Below are 22,514 nucleotides of genomic sequence, written 5' to 3'. Positions count from 1 at the left end.
TTAATGTAATTAGTTTAATTCTTTCAGTTGTGGCCTCCTGTCATGGTTCAAGTCCAGCTGGTAACTCAGAACCACAAAGCCGCTTGCTCACTCCCCCTCAGTGTTAACAGATAGACCTTAAATTTCGTGTTACAGTCTTTTGTTTCTGTTACTTTGACTGGTGTTTTGGCTTCAGTGGGGGAGCAGGTATCTCTGATCTCCATGTGGTGTTGGTTGCAGAAATTTAACAAAGTACTGGCCATGAGAGATGTAATGTGACATCAAAATTTTTTATATTTGTAAAGACGAGCGCCTAGTATTGCACGTGGATATGATCAACTGTAGAGACTTCTTTATTATAGTGAAGTATTTTTCACTGTTTATTTTCTTTTAAGCCCAAAAGCAGTAGTAACATCAGTTGTATCTTTGTGGTTTTTAAAGTCCTAAAAATGTCTGAAGTTTGCATACTGCTAAACATTGCTGCAGTGTCTGTTTAGGACTGCATTTTGCATCAATTGGGAAGTTAAACCTAGTCCAAACTAGATGGATACCCTCTTAACAGAAGTGAGCTTGTTTGGCTCCAGTTTACTTCTGTGTTTTGGTTTTTTTCTCCTTAGCTGGGAGATCTGTAGTTGCAGAACATTGTTCGAAGTTCTTAAGATTTCAGGGCCTTGAGTCACTACTGTTGAATCATTCAAACTGGCTACAACTGTTGCCTTTTCAAAATTAGTCAGGAGTAGAGTTTACATTTGTGTGTGCTTTGTACTGGCTGGATTGTTGCTCATTTCAGTGTCAAAGAGCCTTTTTAATGCCGGGGTTTTAGTTACCTGCTACTGCAAAAGTAGAAATGCTTTTTTCCTTTGTTTTTAATTTAAACACGGGCAGCATTTTTAAAAGACCACTGAAAAGTTAAATCTTGATTGGTTCTTCATACAAGCTGCATCTTGTATGTCATGTTATTCATGCTGATTGTTTAAATTTTATAGCATTCTTTGTTATTGCAGTTTTACCATAGCTGCCAGGAAATGTTAATCTTGAAATCTTACTTAATTAAAGCTAACTTAGATCTAAGTACAAGTATCTTTTTCATTATCACATATAAATAGCAATGTGATTTATTACTGAGATTCATTTATAGCAACAAGATAGGTGACCCATCAAGTTTAATCTGTGGAATGATAAGAAACAGCCTAAACCTCAAAAGTCTCTTCATGCTCTTTGTAGATAAGATGTAGTTCTTTTCTCATCGTAAGCTATTAGTTCTTGTGATGCTGACATCCTAGGGTGAGTTGCAATCCAAAGTAAGACATGCTCAGTTTTTGTTTCAGCTTATGAAACTTCACCATTGCTCTTCAGTTATGCATGCAGGCTTGGTTTTGATGCAGTACTGAAATACACAAATTGCTCATGCATCACATGTGGTCCTTGTGTGTTTGTGATAAGACAACTATGTTTGTTAGGCTGTGGAGAGAGAAGGATTCAAAAGGCATTTTAGTTCTTTACTTGAAGCTGAAGATTTTCCTAGCTACTTTTTTTTTCTTTTTTTCTTCTTTTCAACTTCTACTAAGTTTTGCGCCAAGAAATACCAAGTATTTTCTTTTTAGTAATTTGGAATTTAAAACATCAATAGTGGCATAATTAAGGTGTTGCTCTTCTGAGGACCAGGCATGGGGTTTTATGTGTAGATGTGACTGACATAACTCAGCTGCTGTATGTAAAAACTTTAATAGCATTCAGATCCAGAAAAAAATCTTGATAATTGGGTAAAATATCCCAAATGCTGACAATATTCAGGGGTTGATACATAAATCTATATGTCTAGAAGAACAAATCTGTCACAAACATGGAGTTTGCATAATTGAATCCATTTCGCACTCTGGGTGTGCTGGTCCCTACAGTTTCTTCAAACATGGAGAATTCACTGTTTCATTTGTGGTAGTGGGAGAATGCATTTGTGCTTAGAAAGAAAAATAGAAAGCAGAATGCTAGTGATGAAAGTCATGTTTTCCTTGGCTGAGCCACTTAAAGGGCCTCAAAGGGGCTGCTCTGGAATGTGCTTAGCAAAGGGAGTGAAAGGGAGAGTGTGTAACTGAGCCCAGTTGCCCGTTTATTGAAGTAAAAATAGCATTGGAAATCTTGTTGATCTTCCAGCAATATAAAGTAGAACAGCAGGTGTTGTACAAAAGCTCAGGAACACCTGATCCTCGTGTTAAAGTTAATCATTACATTGTTCTTGTGTTACAGCTCAGCCTGCCTCCCTTATCGGGTTGTGGAAGAAAGTGTGTTGAAGGGAGAGGAGATACTGCAGGCTTTTTTTTGTGTTCTCTCCCCCCCCCCCCCCCCCCCCCGCTTTGTTATTTGCTTAGGTCTGATGAACAGCATTGTTTTTCCTCAACTGTTAGAACATTAAAGTCCATGAAGCTCAGCAGCTGGCTTCCACCAACCCTCAATTTCCCCTAACTAGCTGAAGGTTGCTTCTTGTAGAATACAACTTTCCATGTAAACTGCTAGTCAGCTGGTTATGACAAGTCAATTAAATGCCCCTTGGCATATTCATTTACAACAAAAGCAAAATGTTTCTATTGTAACAGTAACACGTTAACTGAGGAAATTGTTAGAGAAATTGTATAATAATAGAGAATTGTTTAATTCTGCTTTGTGCTTTGAGCCAGCTGCACAGGTCGTGTTCAGCTGTGGGGAGTGGGAAGTCGAGTGGCTGCTGCTCTGTTGTGATATTCAGCCACTTATGGAGCAGCATTAATGGGTTCAAAAATAAGCATCAGTCCTTGGGAGGGGCAGAAGTGAAAATACTTCGTGTTTAATGTGAGAGATGCTTATTTTGAACAGCAAATTAAATCTGAATGAGTACTGTATTTGAACACGGGAACATAATTTCATGAGGAGTATAGGAAGGATTCTTGTGTATCCTTAAGTGCATCATAAGATGTCCTCCACTAATTCAGTGTGATTTGCTTTGCTGGCCATTGTTTGAAGTTACTCAATTGATTTTTGTTTCCTTTCCTTTCTAAATACTATAGCAACATATAACATAAAAGGCTTTAATCTTTTACAAGCTCTTCACCCTCTGGCTCTGAAATATTGATTCTGGGAAGGCCGTTTATCACCATCTGCAGCATAGTCTGTAAATTCTATGTCATTTGTACATTTACTCACAATGGTGGTTGTTTCTTGTTCTACAGAAGCATTTTTCAACCACCCTTTCCTGGATCAGATTTCAACAGTCAAAAAATGTAAGTAGTTTTGATTTTCCACTTACTTGTGTAAATGATGAATGATGGGAGCTGGAAGGGAGAAAGATGTGCCAAATATCATGCTAAGTGTTTATGAGACATTTTCCTGACTCTAACTGTAGTTGTGCTCTATTGAAAGCCTAAGTGTTGAATCCTTTTTTTTTATATTATGCTAGACTGAAATGTGATATGTATTTACTAGTTCCTTTGACATTTCAACTGAACTTAAAATACCCTTGTATGTTTAAGGGTATTTAAAAAATACCCTTGTATGTTTAAGTGCTGTGCTTAGAAGTTGTGTAAGGGTTTATGAATGGAAAAAGTGAGGAAATGAGTTTGTTTGAAATTCAGCTTTTCAAAATCTCAGTCCCATTTTTTTTTCCCCTGGCTTTTCCTCTTCTAGCTTGTCCTGTACCTGTGCCCACATACGCAGGCTCAGTCTCGGGCAGTTCCTGTGGTAGCTCTCCTTCATGCCGTTTTGCTTCTCCTCCAGTAAGTTCTCTGCTTTACAGAACAATCTCTATAATATATTTTCTCTAATGTTTAGCCCAGAGCTACTGAATTTTAGATCTTTCAATTTTTGAACAGCGTTCAGAGCAAGTAATACCCCTCTTCTGCTAGAATTCCATTAACATTTTTTTCTTTTTTGCTCTGTTTTGTATTTTGTGCATTTTGTGGTGTTCTTTTTTTGTTGAAGAAAAAATCCCATCTGCTTATGAAATACTAGAGTAGCAAATCTTTAGATTTGCTAATGTGATTTGCAACATAACGAATGTTACAGGTAATTTTTGCGTTAGTCTTTTTGGCGAAGGCCCCTTATACTGATACAAACTGGTGACTTCAATTTTATGTAGCATTTGGCAGAGGTACATCTTTATCATCAGGAAAAATATAATAAATTTGAATTGTTTAAATTCACAGCCTATTTAATATAGAACTGTCTAAATTGACACTACAGGGGTATCTAGTATTTGAAATTTTCAAATTCAAACACAGTTTCTATTATAAATCTTGGGACAATTTTTTTTTTCTTACGTTTGGGGTTTTTGTGTGGGGTTTTTTTTTTGTTTTTTTTTTTTTTTTTAAAGTCAAAATTAGTGATGATTCTTATTTAGTAGCTTCATATTCAAAAGAGCAATTCTACATCCTGAATCACTGGATTTACAGTGGGTTTTTTAACTTTCTTTTTTTCCACCACCCACCTCTAGTCTCTGCCAGATATGCAGCATATTCAAGAAGAAAATTTGTCTTCCCCTCCACTGGGTCCTCCTAACTATCTCCAGGTCTCTAAAGACTCTGCCAGTACCAGTAGTAAGAACTCATCTTGTGACACAGATGACTTTGTTCTTGTCCCACACAATATCTCTTCAGACCACTCATGTAAGAACCTTCCTTATTTTTGTGTATTAAAACAATTCCCACTTGTAACATACCTTTATGTTCTGTTATTCTTTGTCTCTCTCTTCTCTACATGTGTCTCAATCACCTTGGAACTAATTTCTAGTTTGATTAATGCTTGAAGGGCAATGGTTTGGTACACCTCCATGTCCATCTGGGAATGTTTTCACCTCTAGCTTGAGTAGCCAGATACACCAAAGATGCCAAGGAGATTTAAAGTCATGTAAAATACTGGGGGTTGGCAGTAGAACAAGAGTCAGTTGTAAACAACTGCTGATAAGAAGCCCAAGGAATCTCTTAGTGGAGGCAGGTACTTTGTTACCTTCAGACTAAACTGAACATATATAGTCCATGCTGTAGAGCTGTAGCTAATAAACAAGTGCAGGTGAAAACATAAAAAAAGTCTAACATGAAACATGAGGCATCAGACTGGGCATATGCAATAGAAAGACACGGATGTAGCACATTGCCATTTTACAGTGTTGTCCAAACTTGAATTGTCACTAAGAAGCCACTCAGCTAGTTTCTATATAATGCCACTAAGTTGTGTGAAATATTTGACTAAATTAGTGCCTTGATCTCTGAATGGCTTCTGTCTTCCCCAGTTACACTTTTTTGTTGGTGGTCACAGTTCATGGAAAACTTCTATATGTTCACAGAAGTTTGCCAGAAGTGGCTATTTCTACAACAGTAGTATTGGAGATTTTAATTTTTGTTTTAAGATTCTACTTCATGACGTGGATTTTCAGTGTGTTCTTCTGCTTACTGTAGATGATATGCCATTGGGAGCAGCTGGCAGGCGGGCTTCAAGCGAGTTCTTGATGTGTGGAGGGTAGGTGTGCTGAGCTTTATCCAAAAGGAGTCTCATGTTCTAAAATAGTGCAGCTGTAGAAGGGGTTGCTGGGGTTTTGGCAGTGATGGGTTTTGCATAGTTGTGTGGACTTCATCTGAAAGATTAATATGCCAAGTTGAATTTAATGTGAATATGTAAACAGCTTAAATTCAGAAAGCTTTGCTGCAAGGTAGTTTCTCTGATGTGAAGACCTGTCTTTTGACAGTGGTTTTTGTCTTCACAGGCAGTCACCATTAACTATTTCTGGAAGCTCAGGAACTGTACAGAAACCATCCTCAGCCTCTTCTCGAAGTACTGCTTCTGGCACAGCTAACAGGTGTGTGATGTAGGCTTTAGGATTTCCTCTCTTTTTAAAAGGTCCTCTTCTACTACATGGGTGATTTTTTAAAATGTGGGTGGCTACTGGAAACTGAGCTGAAATAGAAGCTAGACCTGTTTTTTTCAGGCTCTCTACACTTAAACAGCTGACAATTGCATAGCTAACTTGTGGTTCTGATGCATCCCAAAAGATATCCTTAAGGAAAGAGAGCATTCTTTTGTCTGTTTAAATTTTGAACTGGTTGAAAGCAGAAACGTCAGAGACATAACTGATTTGTCCTTTTTGGTGTTACGAAGCACAGCACAGTCCATTTAGTGGGTGAAGATGTCGAATGCAGTGTACATTTGGAGAAGTAGTTGTGAGAGGAGAGGAACTTACTAAACCCAGATTGCTATGGATTTTTGTCTCGTGGCTGGGTTGTTTTGTGTCTCTAACTGGGTGCGGCTTCTGTGCAAGCCATTACTGTGAATTTCATGTGAAGAAGCCACATGAAAGAGCTAAACATGTATTGCAGCTTTCCCATCTGCAGGACTGTTAGCGAGTCCTCTTTCATCCACATGGTTGTAGACTTCAGTTCTGCTTGTTTGAAATAGAATTGATATTCATCAGTAGTGCCTGAAATCTTTCCTGTGTTATAGTGAAAAATGGGAAGCTCAATCATGCTGTTTAACTACTCATGTAATATCTAAAAAGAAGGATTAGATTAGTCATTTGACCAAGTAATGAATTTCATAATGTTTTCAGTACAAATAGAAAGAAGATGAGTGGCTAAATGGGGAATAAAGCTATTATGTTGGGTGTATTTTTGGCTTATGCTAATACTACAGGGCTGTGAGTCAGCATTATTTGTTTGGAAATGCTTGTCACAAGAAAAGTTTCCTACTTTGTGCTGATCTTTGCACAGTTTGTGAAATCTGCTGACATGGGCTATCAATACAGCTTTTAGTCTTACCTTTTATATTTAAGGGCAGATAATGGGGATGGTTTGTAAAGATCCATTTGCTCTGGATTGGCTGTGTATGACATATTAGAAATACATGGTCATTTCCTATTTTAAATTGTGTCAGGTGTCACAGTTCATAGAGTTACAGGTTTTATGAAAACATGTCAGTCATATTGTACATTACTAAGTTAAGAGCTAAACAGTCGTGTGATTAGAAACAGGTGCCTACTGGTCACACTTTCAGTGTCTGTACTGTAGTAGTTTGATTTAATTATTGGTTGAGTAATTTCGTTGACTAACTGGCTGCTTGGAGCATGGTGTGAGGGAGGCAGTGTGCCTGGTAGTTTACAAGACACTACTTTTGTTTTTTTATTTCCTGAGAAATATGCCTTTGTTGTGTGGTTTGGTTGTTGGGGTTTTTTTTGGGGGTGGAGGGAGTGTAGATTTTTCTTCTGATTTTTACAAAAGGTTATGCCCTGTGAAAAAGTGATTAGCTGCTCGAACTATGGGTATGAATTGCACCCATAGTTATGCTGCTTTAAGTCAAGTAGAAGAAGCTGTAATGCTTCTCAAGACTCCAGCCAGAATGGGCAGAACAGGTAGAGGTGGTTCACTTTCCTGTGGTTAATGGCTAATTTTATTCTCTGAATCTCAGAGAAACAAGATTTTCATGCAGGCACTGCACACATCTGTATTGCATTTTCTCTAACTAGTAACAAACCACATCAGACTGATGATGCTGAAACCAGAGTTTAGCTTTGGGGCTGAGCTGGGGACCCCCGACATAAGGCCAAGTACTGCACCATGCCTCTCCACCATGCTAACACAGCATTGCTGCCTACAGTTAGCTCACAGAGCTTGCTTGGATATTCCTACAAGGCTGTGTGAGAGCAGGGGAAGGGGTTTTCCAGGCTGCATATTTTAAAAGTTGAAGTGCCTTCATAGCCTCCTCAGTGTCACTGCCACAGTTTAAAGAACATTTGCTTCCTTTCTCCTGGAGATTGGGCCTAAGGAACGCCTCCCTATGCTACCTCAGGGTGTTGTGTTAGTCATAGCAGGCTACCTCTGTGTGGTTTCCACTTGTGAGACCTTCTCCTTGTGTAGAAGCTTTTAGGCCTTCCACTGACTGTGTGCTCATGGATGACTTCCAAATTACTCTGTAGTGTCTGGAAACTGGGTGGGAATAAAAGGACAAAGTTATTTTCTTTTGCTAAGGCAGTTCTGTGTGTATTAGCAAGTAGTATTTTGTTCTCAGAGGCAGCAAAGAGAATAGGACAAATACGGTCAGAAACTCAGATTCCTGTTCAGTGCCATGCAGCGTGGTAGAACTTCTTTCACGTTTCCACTAAGAATTTCTAATCTTTCTCTGAAGAGGTGGTCAATAAAAGGCTGATGATCTTCCAAAAAGCCCATTCATTTGAAATTCTTTCCACTGAATTCTGTCTTCCTTTAAAAGTATTGGTAACTGATTACATTGCAGGGGTTTGATTCCCTTATCAGATAGCATGCTGAGTAAGCCAGGTCACTGACACTTGAGTTGAACTTGGGAAGTGCTAATCTGCAGTTTGAGTCTGTGGTTTAATGTTCAGGTGTGTGGTTTTGGTCATTTTGTCAGGGGTTGGTTACATAACATGTTTTCCTTTCGCAAGTTCATGGTGTCTCTTGGGATATCTCTGACTGTGCTTTAGTGGCTTTTGTACACATTCCAGCCTTGCTGCTGAACTTCCTGTTCTTAGTGCAGCGGGTTTTCCTAGAACGCTATTTTGAAGCTTCGTAAACAGAACAAGCTGATTGGCAGGAAGTCAGAGGGATCTCTGGATCTCTGGGATGAGTGACAAAGTGATTCAGCTACTTCTGCACTCTCAGCTTGATCTCATACTGGCCAGTACAAGAAAGGCAGGTAGTAATCAACAGTTCCTCATCTTCCTCTCTGAAGTGTTAGAGCTAGATTGGGACAAGCTGAGATCATACTGCATACAGGGAGTGCAGAAGCAGCTTGTTTGCCTGTTTCCTATATTTTCTTGAAACTTCATCAGTGGTACAATTGTGAGAGGGACCTGTCTTCCTATATTCACCTCCTGTCTCCACACCTTCCATCTCCAGGCATTGTCAGCCTTCAGTGTCCCCCCGCAGCGAAACGGCACCAATCCCGGTTCCCACTCAGCTACGGAATTACCAGCGCATAGAACAGAACCTCTCCTCTACTGCCAGCCCTGTGTCAAACCCCCACGGATCACCAAGGTAAGTCTAGGGGGTTTAAACTCCTTTTTCTTGGTTCTAGTTTGTGTTTGTACTCTGTCAGAGGTCCATGCTTTCTTGCTGATGTCATTTTTTGTTCTGCACAAAAACATATTAAAGACATTTTAATGATAACAGATAAGTCTTTCACAATCTCAAGATTGTTGGATGGGCACTTGAAATTTTTCATGAAAACAAAATGAGCTTGTTCTTTCACCCAACCCAAGAAGTTAAAAAGATGAAGTCTTGCTTTTTTTATTCCTCTTTGTGTATTATATGGCGTTACATTATAAACTAGGAAGTCAGTAATAAGTTATGTTTTGGTTTTATGTAATGATGAGATTAATGCATTGTTCTGTAGAATATAAAGGAAATGATTTTTAGCATGCTAGTTAACCAGTTTGTCTATTATAAAGCTCTAGTGTGCCAGACCTACTCTTTGCCTTGTGGTCTACAGGATCAGGATGGTGAAGGTCAGACAGACTACTCAGAACTCTGGAGATCTTTACAAAAACAAACCCATGGTTCCTTGCATATCTTTTTAAAGATCTCTGATTTTACAGTAGCTGCTACACTTGGGAAAGTGCCTTTCTCTTAAATCATCTGTTTTCAGTTACCTGACCTGTGTATTTAACCCAGTATGAAAACTGTCATAATCTTTGTTGACATAAAAATGGGCATTTGCAGCAACACATTTCACTTTTTTACTGTTTGTAAAATTCAAAATTTGATGGTTTGAATTTGAAGACTAGGAATCCATGTACTAAGGGATATCCATTTTAATTTTCTCCAGTTAACAGACTGTTATGGCATTGAAAGTTAAAAAGTCGATGTGAACAAAGGGAATTAAATCTTGTTTGTTTTCAGTATGGGAAGCTTAGCTTAAGTTATTAGCTTAATAAGCTTCAACGTCATAGCTTTCACTTTAAATGTCAGTATTTTCTTTATCTGATATACTTCTTAGGGGATTCTGAAGCTTATCTCAAGGAACCACAGTTAGTATAGTGTGTGTAACCATTCTTTTCACCTTGTTAGAGCTGGAGTTGTGAGACGTTCAAATACCAGCCCAATGGGTTTCGTGAAGATGGGCTCCTGTTCTCCAGTACCAGCTGACAATGCACAGGGTGTTGGGCGCAGGTTATCCACAGGATCTTCTAGACCCTATTCTCCTTCACCATTAGGTAAGCCCATAAATTCTTAGCAATTAGTAAAGGTTTATCTGGAACAGTAATTCAGAACACTAATTCTTGTTTGAAATTATCTTAAACCAAAATCCACCCAACTAGGTCACATTTGCAGTAGTATTTTCTGTTAAATGACTCACAGAAGTAAACTAACTCAGTTTTATTTTGCTTTACCTTCATCTGTAGGTGAAGTATAAAGTGTAAATTCACGTTTTTATTTTGTTTGCTTAGTTGGAACCATACCTGAGCAGGTTGGACACTGTTGTTGCGGACAGCTTCAAGGACATGAATCAAGGAGTAGAAACTTCTCAGGTGAGTGACTTTGGACAGTGTAACCAGTACTATTTTGATAGAGCTTCTAGAGCTTTTCGTGAAGGGAGAGGAGAGCCAACACTACATTAGTGTGAGTTAATAGGAGACAGTGGGTAAGCAGTGCACTGACTTTCTGTAGACACTTAGCCCAGTTGTGGCAGAATCAAGACCCCTTTCCCCATAACTAATTCCCTACACAGTAAAGGAGTAACTAAAGTTTCTTTTTCTTGAGATAAAAAAGCAACTCTGATAATGCCTGTCTTGAAACAAGGGTGGAAGTGGATGGATTATAATGAATGGGAGTAATGTGCTTCTCAGAATCTGGTTTTGATAGACCAGCTCTGTTATGCCAGCCCTCAGAAGAGGGAGGGAGAACTGCCAGTGTACAGCATGCAATACATTTTCATCATTCCCTTGGAAATTGACTAGGATCTGATGTTAGTGTTGCTAAGCATTCAGTAAGCCTTGCAAGTCATAAATTAATATGGCATGCCAGCAGGAGAAGGGAAAAAAAAGATTAGGGAGAAATAGGACTTGTTTTGAGACTGTTAAAGATGGAATTGCACTGTAATGCCAGAAGGATCTGGTATAAAAATATGTAATTCAGTAACACGTTCTGCTCTATGTACATTTTGGGTGCATTTTCTTCTTATTCTAAAATACTAGTTTTACTCTTTAATTTGACTTTCTTAAGAGGTGGTGTTGAAACTATATTGTGGGGTTTTCCCGTATTTTAAACACTTCCCCAAATCATCTGGGGATGATAAAGCCATCATTTCTTGGAGTAGCCATATTTCATATCTGAGAATGGTTTCATCCATAGGATGAAACACATTCTGTAACGTGTCTCAAAAATTGCCTTCCTAATTGCTGTGCCATTGGCAGTCTCAACAAAAGACAAGGAATAAGTGAAGCCTTGGATTTTAAGTAGTCTCTTCTCTTAAAAAGAAAAGAAGGGGGTGATGTGAAGAGAATACAAAGCAGCGTGTATGCTTGTTGCATCTTTTCTTTGGATAGAATTTACTAGGGCTTTTGGTTTAGTGCCTTTTGCCAGTGTCAAACTGACTTGTAACATGCTAGAGTACTCGTTTTGTGGCTGTAAGGGTTGGGTTTTTTTAATGTTTCATTTATTCATCTGTTGCCTTCATTCTTCTCCTACTTGACTTTATGTCTTAATTTCAGATGAGTGCAGTGGTATTTGTATGTGGAAAATACCGCAAACTGCAGCATTTAAACGGCTGTGGGAAGCTGTCTTGCTTCTGGGTGATGGGAGGCCATCTGTACTGAGATTTTCTAAGGACTGAAGATGTCTGTTGTAATGTAGCTTCTAAACTAATGAAGCTGCTCTTGCTGCCAGTGGCAGCAATGGACAAAATTCTAATTCAGAAGCCTTCCCCATGGTGGCAATAACAGTAGAACAGTAAGCAGTGAGATTTAAGATTGGTTTCTGAAGTGATGGGTGAGGACTTTCAATGCTGTGAGACAGACAAGGAGAGGGATTTCAAACAAGCAAATTCTTGGCTGGGAAGTTAATGAGAAATAGACTTGATCTTTGCTGGAGCTGCAGGCAGAAAGGCTATTCTAAAACCATACTGTTTAATGGAGTGGAATGAAATAAGGTAGCTCATATTCAAAATCTAACTAGCCAAAAGCCTTTGAACCTTAAGAAGGTTGAAAGATGTCTCAACAGCTGGGCACTTTACTGAGCAAACTGCAAGTTTGTGACGTTTTTTTGAGCATACATTTATGAAACAGATTGTCTTGGCCAGATCTTAAACATCTTACATAGTTAGTATGGTTCATTTTAAGTTTTGCCTTTATGTTTTTAACATGAAATTGTCACTTCAGTGTCAGTTCTTTGAGGTTACTAAGACAGGCATTTTATGTGGGACACTGTGGTCATAAAGCTGAAGTCTTATGTACTGTTGCATAGTTCCTCATCAGAGACATAAAAATACCACAGGGAATGTGATCAAATTTCAGGTTCCTTATTTTGAAAGAGGAGAAGGGCACCTTTCGGAGGGCAAGATGTTCATAAGAGATTTCACCAAAGCCCTCTGTTTAAATGACTGCTTATAGCTCTCCTATTTCCATTTGCTTTAGAAGAAATCTTGCACACGTACTAAATTGTGGACTTCCTTTGTACATAATAAGCATTTGAAAAAGATTCAGTCTGACAGAGTAAAAAGTAGATGACTGCCCAAAGTAATGATCCCAAACTGTTCTATTTGAATAATGTGGTTATTTTTAGTACCTAGTTTTCTTGCAGGAACCATGAGGTGAGCTGCCTTTTGTGTCTGCAAATTAAGTCACTATGTACAAACCAAGTCACTAACATGCAATGTCACATTCACACACTTGTTTGTAAGAACACAATTCTAGTACTTGAGAACCTCTATTCAACCCAGAGCCTTGATGGCTGCACTTGAAATTTCAGTATTGGTTATGCCATTCCTTCTGAATCTAACCATTTTATTTGTCTGGATGGAGGTTGCCAGAGGTACTGCAATTGCCAGTACAGCTGTCACCTTGAAATCTTGCCTATTTGGCAGCTTAAACATCCAAATAGCCAACAGGCTAAATCCGTTCTCCTTGCCATCTAGGGAATTAATGATCAAACACAACTCACAATATTTGCAGTCCCATTGCCTTTCAGTTTAATGTTGGTCTCTGGCACTTTGGGCTTTGTTGATGTATTTTCCAAGCACTGCAAGTGGAATATTACTTCATTGTTTTTCATCCCCACAGGTTCTCCAATACCACCATCTCAGTCTCCACAGTCACTTCTGATGGGAGCAAGGTTGCAGAGTGCACCTACTCTCACAGATATTTACCAGAACAAGCAGAAGCTCAGAAAGCAGCATTCAGATCCAGTATGCCCATCCTATGCTGGGTATGGCTACAGTCACTCTCCACAGCCAAGTAGGCCAGGTAGCCTGGGAACATCACCTACCAAACATATGGGATCGTCACCTAGGAGTTCAGACTGGCTGTTCAAAACTCCATTACCGACGATCATTGGCTCTCCTACTAAGGTTTGTTAAGTTTGTCACTGTCAGTAAAATGTGGCAACACACCGGCTGAAACCATTCCCAGTAATATTTTGGGGGTTCTAACTTTAGGTTTTGTGTGTTCTTCGTCTTGCTTCTTAAAGGCAACAGCTCCTTTCAAAATACCTAAAACTCAAGCGTCCTCAAACTTGCTGGCCCTGGCTAATCGCCAGGGCTTGGTAGATCCCCCACTGCAGCCTAAAGACATCGCTGACCCAAGGGATTTCACGCACTTCCACTCAACCCAAGGAGGTGAAAAGCAGGCGGGAGAACAGCACAGTAAAACTACCTTCGGCAGGTAGGTATTGTAGTATTTATAACCCGTAAAGCTTGGTAGGTAACTTGGCAGAAGAATGTACATTGCAGACAGCAACTTGGAGGGCAAGAGCATGCAAAAAGTGAGCTGTGAGGAGATGTTGAGGTTTGATGTATACAACAGAAACATTTTGTACTGTGTATAAATATAGCATGGACTTCCTGAAGCACTTTGTGTTGCTGTTTAGTTCCCTTTCGTTTTGATTATGTGAATATAGAATTTCATTGCCTCTTTGAAGCCTGCTCAGTTTTTGCTTGAAAATCTGTATGATAAAATTTGAAGTGTAATATTTTTAACAGGAAAAGGTCTCTTTATTTTTATATTTAGCTCTACTTCAGTAGGTCAGTGATGAACAGTGAGTTTTCAAGACTTTCTGTACTTTGAAGAATTCTCTATAATGCCAAGTATCTGAAAGTCATCCTTAGTTGTAAGTTAGATAGGAAGATCTCACTGAAGAACTTTGTTGTGAATTCATAACGTTTTTCTGACCAGGTCTGTTAGTACTGGGAAACTCTCAGATCAACAGGTAAAGACTACCCTTGGTGGCCAGTTATATCAAGGCAGCACAGACAGCCTCAATACGGAGCGACCAATGGATACAGGTAAGGAACAGATTGATGTATCTAAGCCGTCTTTATGTGCTAGGGTTTTTATGGAGTGCCAACTAGATGCAGTTCTGCTTCCAACTTCAATAATTGGTTCTGACAATTTTTAGCCTCAGTACAGCAGGGTTTTGGGTTTTTTTTAATCTTTAAGAGGGGATATGTTCCATTTCTTTAGCATAGCTTTAAAAATAACAGAGACAGGAAAACAGCTATTCCTGTGCTTAACGCAGAAATTTCTCAACTGCCTCTACTGGCTAGAAAGGTTTGGGATTTTTTATGTTTCATTATATTTTTAATATAACATTTTGTGGTTGTTTAATTTCCCAATTACACCCTGTTTTCATGTGAAAGACAGTTTATGTAATTCTGGGTAATATTTTTTTTTTTTTAATTTCTCCTTCCTCCTCCAGCTTATCCCTTGCCACAAGTGGCCACCAGAAGTTCTCACCTTATTTTTGAGCAGATGGAAGGAGTTCTGCAGACAGGGCTGGCCTTTAGTCTGCAGACCTGTCATGGTCTGCATTTAGAATTTTTCTGTTGTATCTTTTGCTGCAGGACTGGTGGTGTCCTCAGGCTTTCAGAGAGCCTCTGTTGCTCTTTTCTAGGTGAGAATAGAGGAGAGAGAGATTAAAAGATACATGTAGGCTGCGTCTTGTCTCTTCTTGTGTATCATCAAGTCTGTCCACTCAGCTTGTTTTATTTGCTGTCAGAATTTCTAACTAGTCCAAATCTTGGTTCTATATCCAAGCATGTTGTGCTGCAGTGCTCCAGTTTTCTGCATGTAATTACTTATTGGTATGATTATATGTAATGGGGACTAATTTGCTGAAATTCTCTTTTCCAGCTCCAGCAGGGGCCTATGGAATTGCAATGGCACCTCCTTCCATGGGAAGTGGGGCAAGTTCTCGGGCTGTTATGTTTACTGTTGGGTCCCCTCCAAGCAGCACTACGCCTCCTACCTGCACCCATATGGTCCTCAGAACAAGAACCACCTCAGGTAAAACTTTACTGACTACTTTGCACTGTTTTCAAATGCAGTATTTGGGCTTGCCTACTTCTTGGGCCAGTAACCTGATTACTGCCTTGCACAGTAGGTGCAAGTCCTCTAGGCCATAGGGTAAAAGTAGCCTGTAAAGTAGAGATTAATGTCAGATGAATTCTGCCCTTTCTTCTCCTAAAGAGAGGGTAAGAGGCACAGATTTACAACACGTTAGTGTGTAACCTGTGTACACAGCTTTACTCCACCAAAGGGAGTGTAATAGATCTCTGTGATAAAGGTGGAAAGGAAAAGTTGGATTTCTGTTTCTGCTTTTTTGCCTACTGCTGTGCATTGTACCAGAAACAGCACACAAGGGGTGTGAGCTGCCTGCATTTAGGCATGTGTCAGCTGTGTTGCCAGATATAAAGGATCTCAAGGTAAAGGCTCAGGATGAGCGGGAGTGTGCAGCAGTGTGCTTTTGTGAACTATAGCACAATCTTCAGTCTGTACTGCTGGACTCTCTGCTTTGGAATCCTTGTCAGCCATTCCCAGAATCTGTGTTATGAATTGTCACTGTTCATTGTGGTGTAGCCTTTGCGTTCTCTACAGAGTGATGCAAGGAACGATCAGGAGAGCTTCCCAAGAGTGAATCTGTGCTGACTACTGATTTGTTATTTGCTATCAACTGCAGCCCCAGTGCTGTGAGGTGGAACAACCTATTAGACTGAATGTGTGTGTTGTTTTTCTTGTAGTTGGATCAAACAGTTCTGGAGGGTCTCTCTGCTCTACTAGTGGCCGTGTATATATGGGCTCTCCTCCTGGTATTTATATGGGTTCTTCTCCTCCGGGAGCCGAGGCAGCTCCAAGTCTGAAGTACATGCCTTATGGTACTTCGCCTCCCAGCTTAGAGGGCTTTATCACTTTTGAAGCTCCCGAATTGCCTGAGGAAACTTTAATGGAGGTATAGAAAAAAAAAAATAAAAATAATGTTTTATAATGTGTAATGCTGCTAAAACAGAGACATGGTAAAAACAGGACCGTTCAGCACACTTTGCAGCGTCCTCTTCAGTGTCTCACATGTTCCTTTTTAAGATCTTGAAAATATTCCTGTATCAATAGTGACCAATTTCTCTTTGGTCGTTATTCCTGGCATATCGTGTATTTGAATAGGTAACTAAAGGAATATGATTGCTTTTGTTCACCAGAGCCTTCCAAAGAGGCCTCTGTTTTAATGCCAAGTCTCTGGATGTGGGTGCTGACAGTAGCAATATACCTCTGGGCATTGCTTTTAGCTGCTGCTTCACAGTTGGTGGATGACGTTAAATCCTACTTGTGGGAAGAGTGTCCTATATGGGTTTTTTTAATGTGTGGAGGAGTGACACTTTAAAAACACAAATTGGGGTGGTCTTTCACCAGACTGCTATCCTTGGGCTTGTAAATTTCTCAAGACAGATTGCTGTTCTGTTTTCTCATTCACATCTTGCTGGAAAGTGTTTGGATCCCTATTGAATCTATTGATTGTTTGACAGTACACTGTATTCTTCCCACAGATAGAGTTAAAATGTATTAATACCTGTATTACTAATTAAAAGATTATAAGTATTGCTAAGACACATTTGATTAGTTTTGAAGGCTAGCTTTGGGTTTTTTTGAGCAGAGGCTATGCACATGTTATCTGTTTTAGTCACCAAAAAGTAGTTTGGTATTGGTTCCAATTGAAGCTGTTTAGTTTTAATTGTAAACTTTGGCAACAGCCACCTTTTAACACAGTGTAATTCTAGATCTAACTGTAAATTAAAAGTGAAGCAGATAAGTATGAATCTCTAGATCAGTTCTTTTGTAGGTATCAAGTCTGTTGTTTAATAAAAGCCAAATGTTCCTCCTGGCTTATCATACAAGTGCCGAGCATACTTTTGGGTTGCTGATAATATAATAACAAGTATTATGTCCCACTTGTGATTCCTTTAGTTGCTTGGGTTTCCACAAACAGAACTCCATGTCCCAATTCCTTTGGCTTTGTTGAAAGACTCTTAAGTACAGTATCTTGAAATTATTAACAAAGAACAAGTTAGTATCTGTTGATCTGTTTAGACCCATTTAATTCTGTAGTTCCTAGTTCTGGCTCTACTGCAATGTGATTTATGCATAGAACTGACATACCAAGAAACCCTCAAATGATTAGCAAGAGTATTTGTTTGTCTTACAGCTTATAATGGTTAAATTGTTGTCATCTTTCCTTCTGGCAGAGAGAACATACAGATACACTGCGTCATCTAAACATGATGCTGACATTTACAGAATGTGTTCTGGATCTGACAGCAGTACGAGGAGGAAACCCAGACCTGTGCACTTCTGCAGTATCGCTGTACCAAATCCAGGAGAGCATAGTTGTTGATCAGATCAGCCAGCTAAGCAAAGAATGGGGGTAAGTATGCGGTCAAATAGTATTAAGAGAACTAGTGAATATGGAATACATCCAAAATGTATGCAGACTATGCTTTTTTTTTGGGGGGGAGTGATTGTTTTGCTGTATAGAAACTTTTATAGGAATAAGTTTTTAGCGATGAAGACGGATCAGAAAGAGCAAAGGATAGAGAGACATTTGCTAGCAGATAAATAAAAGAACAGTGTTTTCTGGCCTGCCACATAAGTTGGGGAAGGTGGTGAAGAGGCTGTACCTCAAGCCTTGCATTTCTAACCTTAGGAATTTGTGTAGCAGCTTCTGTCAGAGCTGAGCCCTCATCTGTTCCTCTTGACTAGGCTGAAGCAGTAGCACTGAGGTGGAGGTTGGGAAAGGGGGAAGGAGCATCCAACTTTGACCTTTTTATCTAGTGAAACCAATCAGCACTAATACAAAATCAAAATCAAAGAGAAATATTAGAAATTTGGAGTGGTGGGAAAGGGCAGTTCCACTTCCTGCTTTGTTGCTGGGGAAAAAAACAACAAAAAAGCCCTGCAAAGTGTTTGCTTTTCACAACTGAGAATTCCAGGGGCATAGGAAATGACACTGCAAAGAAAGTACGCCCAGTCACTTGTGGTAAGATGTTGACCTCAGGCAGTTATTCCTCACAGATAAGTGTTCTTTTTTAAAATGTCTGTGTTAAAGCAGTTTGTATTTGCTGCTGCAGCTACTAGATGAGCAGATGTACTCTTCAACCCGTGACAGTGTGTTTGCGAAGGGAAGAGAGGGGTGGAGTTGCATTTTAAACATCTGTCTTCCTCTTCTGCTGGGTCCTGTGTAGGGCTGTGATTTAAAGTGTTGTCTGCCCATGGCTTGAATGTGTTCAAGAAAGGTGTGTTGGTACATAATGACTTACTTATTTTTTCCCCCTCCTTAGACAAGTAGAGCAGCTGGTGTTGTACATGAAAGCTGCCCAGTTACTTGCATCTTCTCTGCATCTTGCCAAAGCACAGGTCAAATCGGGGAAGCTGAACCCATCCACTGCTGTTAAGCAAGGTAGATGCAACATAATCTAGTTTGCTTTGCTTGTGAATTTTCTTTGCTGATAGGTCACTCAAAAAGCTTAAATTACAACATTTATTTGTTTTTTCCAGTACAAGAGATAATGTATGATTGCACAGTTCTAATAGTAAAAAAAAGTACAGCTAGAAACTATTAAGAAATGGGCAGTTACTAACTTGAAATGGAAATTATTTGATACATACCTAATTCATAGAAATGGCAGAGTAAATAAACATTAAAAGCTCAAATTTAAACAGGCTGACTTTGCTAGTGCTGGGAAGAGCTGAACTTGGGCTCTGTTGTTTGGTTGTTTTCTTTTCTTGTGTTTTAATTTCTTCTTACCTTTCTTCCAGTTGTGAAAAGCCTGAATGAGAGATACAAATTCTGTATCGGCATGTGCAAGAAACTGACTGAAAAGTTGAATCGTTTCTTTTCGGACAAGCAGAGGTTCATTGATGAAATCAACAGTGTAACTGCAGAGAAACTCATCTACAGCTGTGCTGTAGAAATGGTAAGCTACTCCTTTTACCTAAATGATAGGACATTGAGAAGAATTGCTTCCTTCTCTCTGCATCACCAGAAAATAGAATGTATGTTTCCAGCATTCTGTTCATGGTAATTTCTGTTAATCTTTCAGTCTCTTTCCTGCCTTGCCTTAACTGTGGCTAAAGTTCCTGGCAGATACTGTTCCTTGGGGACATTTCCACTACATCAGCACATTTGGTACAAAACCACTAGGAAATGAACTCCTAAGCCACACAGGCCTGTGTGCTGCAGTTTCCTCTAGTAAGGCTTAGTAAAGCACAGAAGTAGCTTCATCCATCTACCAGGTTGATCTGAATAACATCAGCCTGTCCATACAAAGCAAAAATAGTAGCAAAAATGTGGAAGCCTTTTCATGTAATTGATAAACTTTTTATCTGTTGTGGAGTGATGCAGTAACGACACAAGAAACTTAAATGCTTTTTTGATGAGAGGGAAGTCTTTTTAACACAGGTGTCACACACAAGACAGTGGCAAATACTGTGCTTAACCCTGATAATGGTGTGGTCATTCACAATTAATTTTTCTTCTTTACAAGAGAATGCAGGTGTAAGAACAAGCATATTTATTCATGTTGTTGTAACACATGTAAACCAAAAAGATCAGGAAGTGCTGTTACAGTTTATATGTGCAGAATACCCTTAGTTAATACAGCGCGGGTGCTATATTCTCTCAGACTTTGTATTGTTATCTCACAGTTATAAAAACAGATCAGCTAAATTAAGTCTCAAAAATATTTTCTTAATGACTCTTTTATATCATTCCATTTTAATTTTTCATTTAATTACTTGCCTGATGCAGTTTACATAACTGAATCTCTTGAATGATTCCAGGTTCAGTCAGCAGCTCTGGATGAGATGTTTCAGCAAACTGAAGATATTACATATAGATACCACAAGGCAGCCTTGCTGCTGGAAGGACTGACTAAAATACTACAAGACCCTGCAGATATAGAAAACGTACACAAGTGTAAGTTTAGATTGCATAATGAAAATATTGACAATTGCATGGAATTAATGCATTGTAAAGTAACACTGGAGTCATCACCTATTTGTTACCTCTGTTTGCAGATAAATCTAGCATCGAGCGAAGGCTTTCTGCACTTTGCTATAGCACAGTGGCTGTATATGAGCAGTAGAAATATCCCGAGGACCAGATGGTGTGAACATAAGGGACCACATCAGTGATACTGCACTTTTTTCACTACAGCTTAATTGTTGTTCTTGTTCTGCCCCGTGTGGAAGATGATTCTTACATTTCTGTGGTGACTACCAAAGAAACAGCAGCATTATTCAAAGAGGAGAAATTCCAAAAGTACACTTGCCTTACTGATCCAGCAGCTCCTTTTTCTTCCTAGCAACAGAATTTAAAAGAGTCTCTCTTCACATTTCAAACTGATCCTTGTACGTGTGCTTTGAACTTGAATGATCAGGGTTGGTTTTTTTTTTTTTGTTTCCCTCATGAGGTTTGTGGAGAGTGGATCCTTCTGCATCAGGTACAAAAAGACATTTCATTCAGAAGATTCCCTCAAATGTTTGTGAAAAATATTTTCAAATTGTCAGTAAAACGTGGCAGAGTGGATTTGGGAAACCCTAACCATATGCAAGTGCTGTTTGAAGGGGCTAAGCTGGCTTGTATTGGAGCTCACATGTTGTAAACATGGCTCAGCTTGTCATATGAAGGGATGACGAGGAAGTGCTCCCTTACACAGGGGAAAGATGGTCATGGAAGAAATTGTGCTCCATCTGTGCAAAATCCTCAGTGGGTTTTCAGCTGATGTGGATACGATTTAATGATCTTCTTCCAAAATATTTTGTTTTGCACTAATTTACTAAAGCAACTGTATATTCAATTTTGAAGAACTATGTTAGAGAAAGAAGGCACAATGGACTTGGCTGAATTTCATTTCAGTGTACATAAAATTCTTTTCAGAATTTCAAATGTAGCTTCTAGAAGACTTTCAAACAAACTGTAAAAACTTGTATTCATGTGAACCTTTCCATTTTATACCCATTTGTCTAATACTTGAGTAACTACTGCTCTGGACTTTTCTCAGTAATAGCAATGTTGAGTTGCTGATTGTTTGCTTTTTATATAGATTTGGTTGCATCTTTTATTATGCATGCGATACGTGCATTAATGCCTGCAGTCTCTTAGGGGTGTAATGACAGTTCTCTGTAGTTTGTTTCTTGGGCAGTATTACAAGAAATACTGTAAACTGAAAGGTTCTGCAAGGAACCATGCAAAACCAGAAAATAATGTTGGAGTTTGAGATGCTGATAAATTGATGTAGAATATCTACATACAGTGTGTGTGAAAAATCAGGATTATTATGTGTGCATTTTGGGGGAGAGGTGGGAAGCTTCATTTAGCCTTATAGGCATTATCATTTCAAGCATCCCATGAGATCATCAGGACAGTGATTTGCAAAGTATTTAGGCAGATCAGGTTCTCTGGAAATGGTTCCTATACTTTATTTTGGGGACTTTTTTTTTTTTTGTTACTCAACTGCTTGAATACTTGAATAAACCATTCTCCAGGACAAAAATAATTTTAATCCTCTTAAACACAGTGGTCTGAATTATTTGACAAAGTTGTACAGGGCTTACACATCAAAATACTGTTTCAGTGTTTGGATAACCATGTGTTTCCTTTACTTTGACAGAGTAATGTACTTTTTACCTTATTTATCTGTATGAAATTCCAACAGTTAATTTGAAAGTGTTTGTTTATATAATGTTTGTATTTTTAGGTCTTTAATACGGTGTTTCTACCTCTCCTTTGTAATTGCATGCATTATTCTTGAAACTAGGTAATAACTCACTGAACTGTTGCGTAATAGCCTTTTTATTATGGCCTGTATAAATGTATATTAAGGTAAAAATAAATACTGACACTAGAAGTGTTTCTATGGTAAAACTGACTTTCTGTGTCTCTAAAGCCAAAAGCCAGTGGTGTTAAAACAGTCTGTACTTGGCTAGTTAAACCAGTTGCTGAATCTTCCTCTCAGCACTTGGATGTGCCACCAGGGCAGGATGGGGCAACTTGCTTGAGTTTATCTCTGAATAGCTCTGGCACAAA

The 22,514-nt window shown here is 39.0% G+C and overlaps 1 protein-coding gene across 1 annotated transcript in view; it reads left to right on the top strand.

Moving 5' to 3' along the window:
- Positions 1-21,147, top strand: part of ULK2 (unc-51 like autophagy activating kinase 2) — a 37,218-nt gene extending 16,071 nt beyond the window's left edge. Inside the window, exons 10-27 of the mRNA XM_010019762.1 lie at positions 3,180-3,230; positions 3,634-3,722; positions 4,439-4,610; positions 5,400-5,460; positions 5,705-5,797; positions 8,847-8,984; positions 10,017-10,162; positions 10,397-10,477; positions 13,226-13,512; positions 13,632-13,825; positions 14,336-14,445; positions 15,293-15,445; positions 16,180-16,388; positions 17,674-17,852; positions 18,766-18,884; positions 19,244-19,401; positions 20,267-20,402; positions 20,504-21,147. Coding sequence (XP_010018064.1) covers positions 3,180-3,230; positions 3,634-3,722; positions 4,439-4,610; positions 5,400-5,460; positions 5,705-5,797; positions 8,847-8,984; positions 10,017-10,162; positions 10,397-10,477; positions 13,226-13,512; positions 13,632-13,825; positions 14,336-14,445; positions 15,293-15,445; positions 16,180-16,388; positions 17,674-17,852; positions 18,766-18,884; positions 19,244-19,401; positions 20,267-20,402; positions 20,504-20,571 — 2,444 coding nt within the window. The 3' untranslated portion in view covers positions 20,572-21,147. The remainder of the gene's footprint in view (positions 1-3,179; positions 3,231-3,633; positions 3,723-4,438; positions 4,611-5,399; positions 5,461-5,704; positions 5,798-8,846; positions 8,985-10,016; positions 10,163-10,396; positions 10,478-13,225; positions 13,513-13,631; positions 13,826-14,335; positions 14,446-15,292; positions 15,446-16,179; positions 16,389-17,673; positions 17,853-18,765; positions 18,885-19,243; positions 19,402-20,266; positions 20,403-20,503) is intronic.
- Positions 21,148-22,514: the final 1,367 nt, after the last annotated feature.

The sequence above is a fragment of the Nestor notabilis genome, unplaced genomic scaffold, assembly GCF_000696875.1.
Source record: "Nestor notabilis isolate BGI_N333 unplaced genomic scaffold, ASM69687v1 scaffold33368, whole genome shotgun sequence".
NCBI lineage: Eukaryota > Metazoa > Chordata > Aves > Psittaciformes > Psittacidae > Nestor > Nestor notabilis.
Note: the sequence above shows the minus strand (reverse complement) of the source record. Positions and strands in the feature narration are given on the sequence as shown.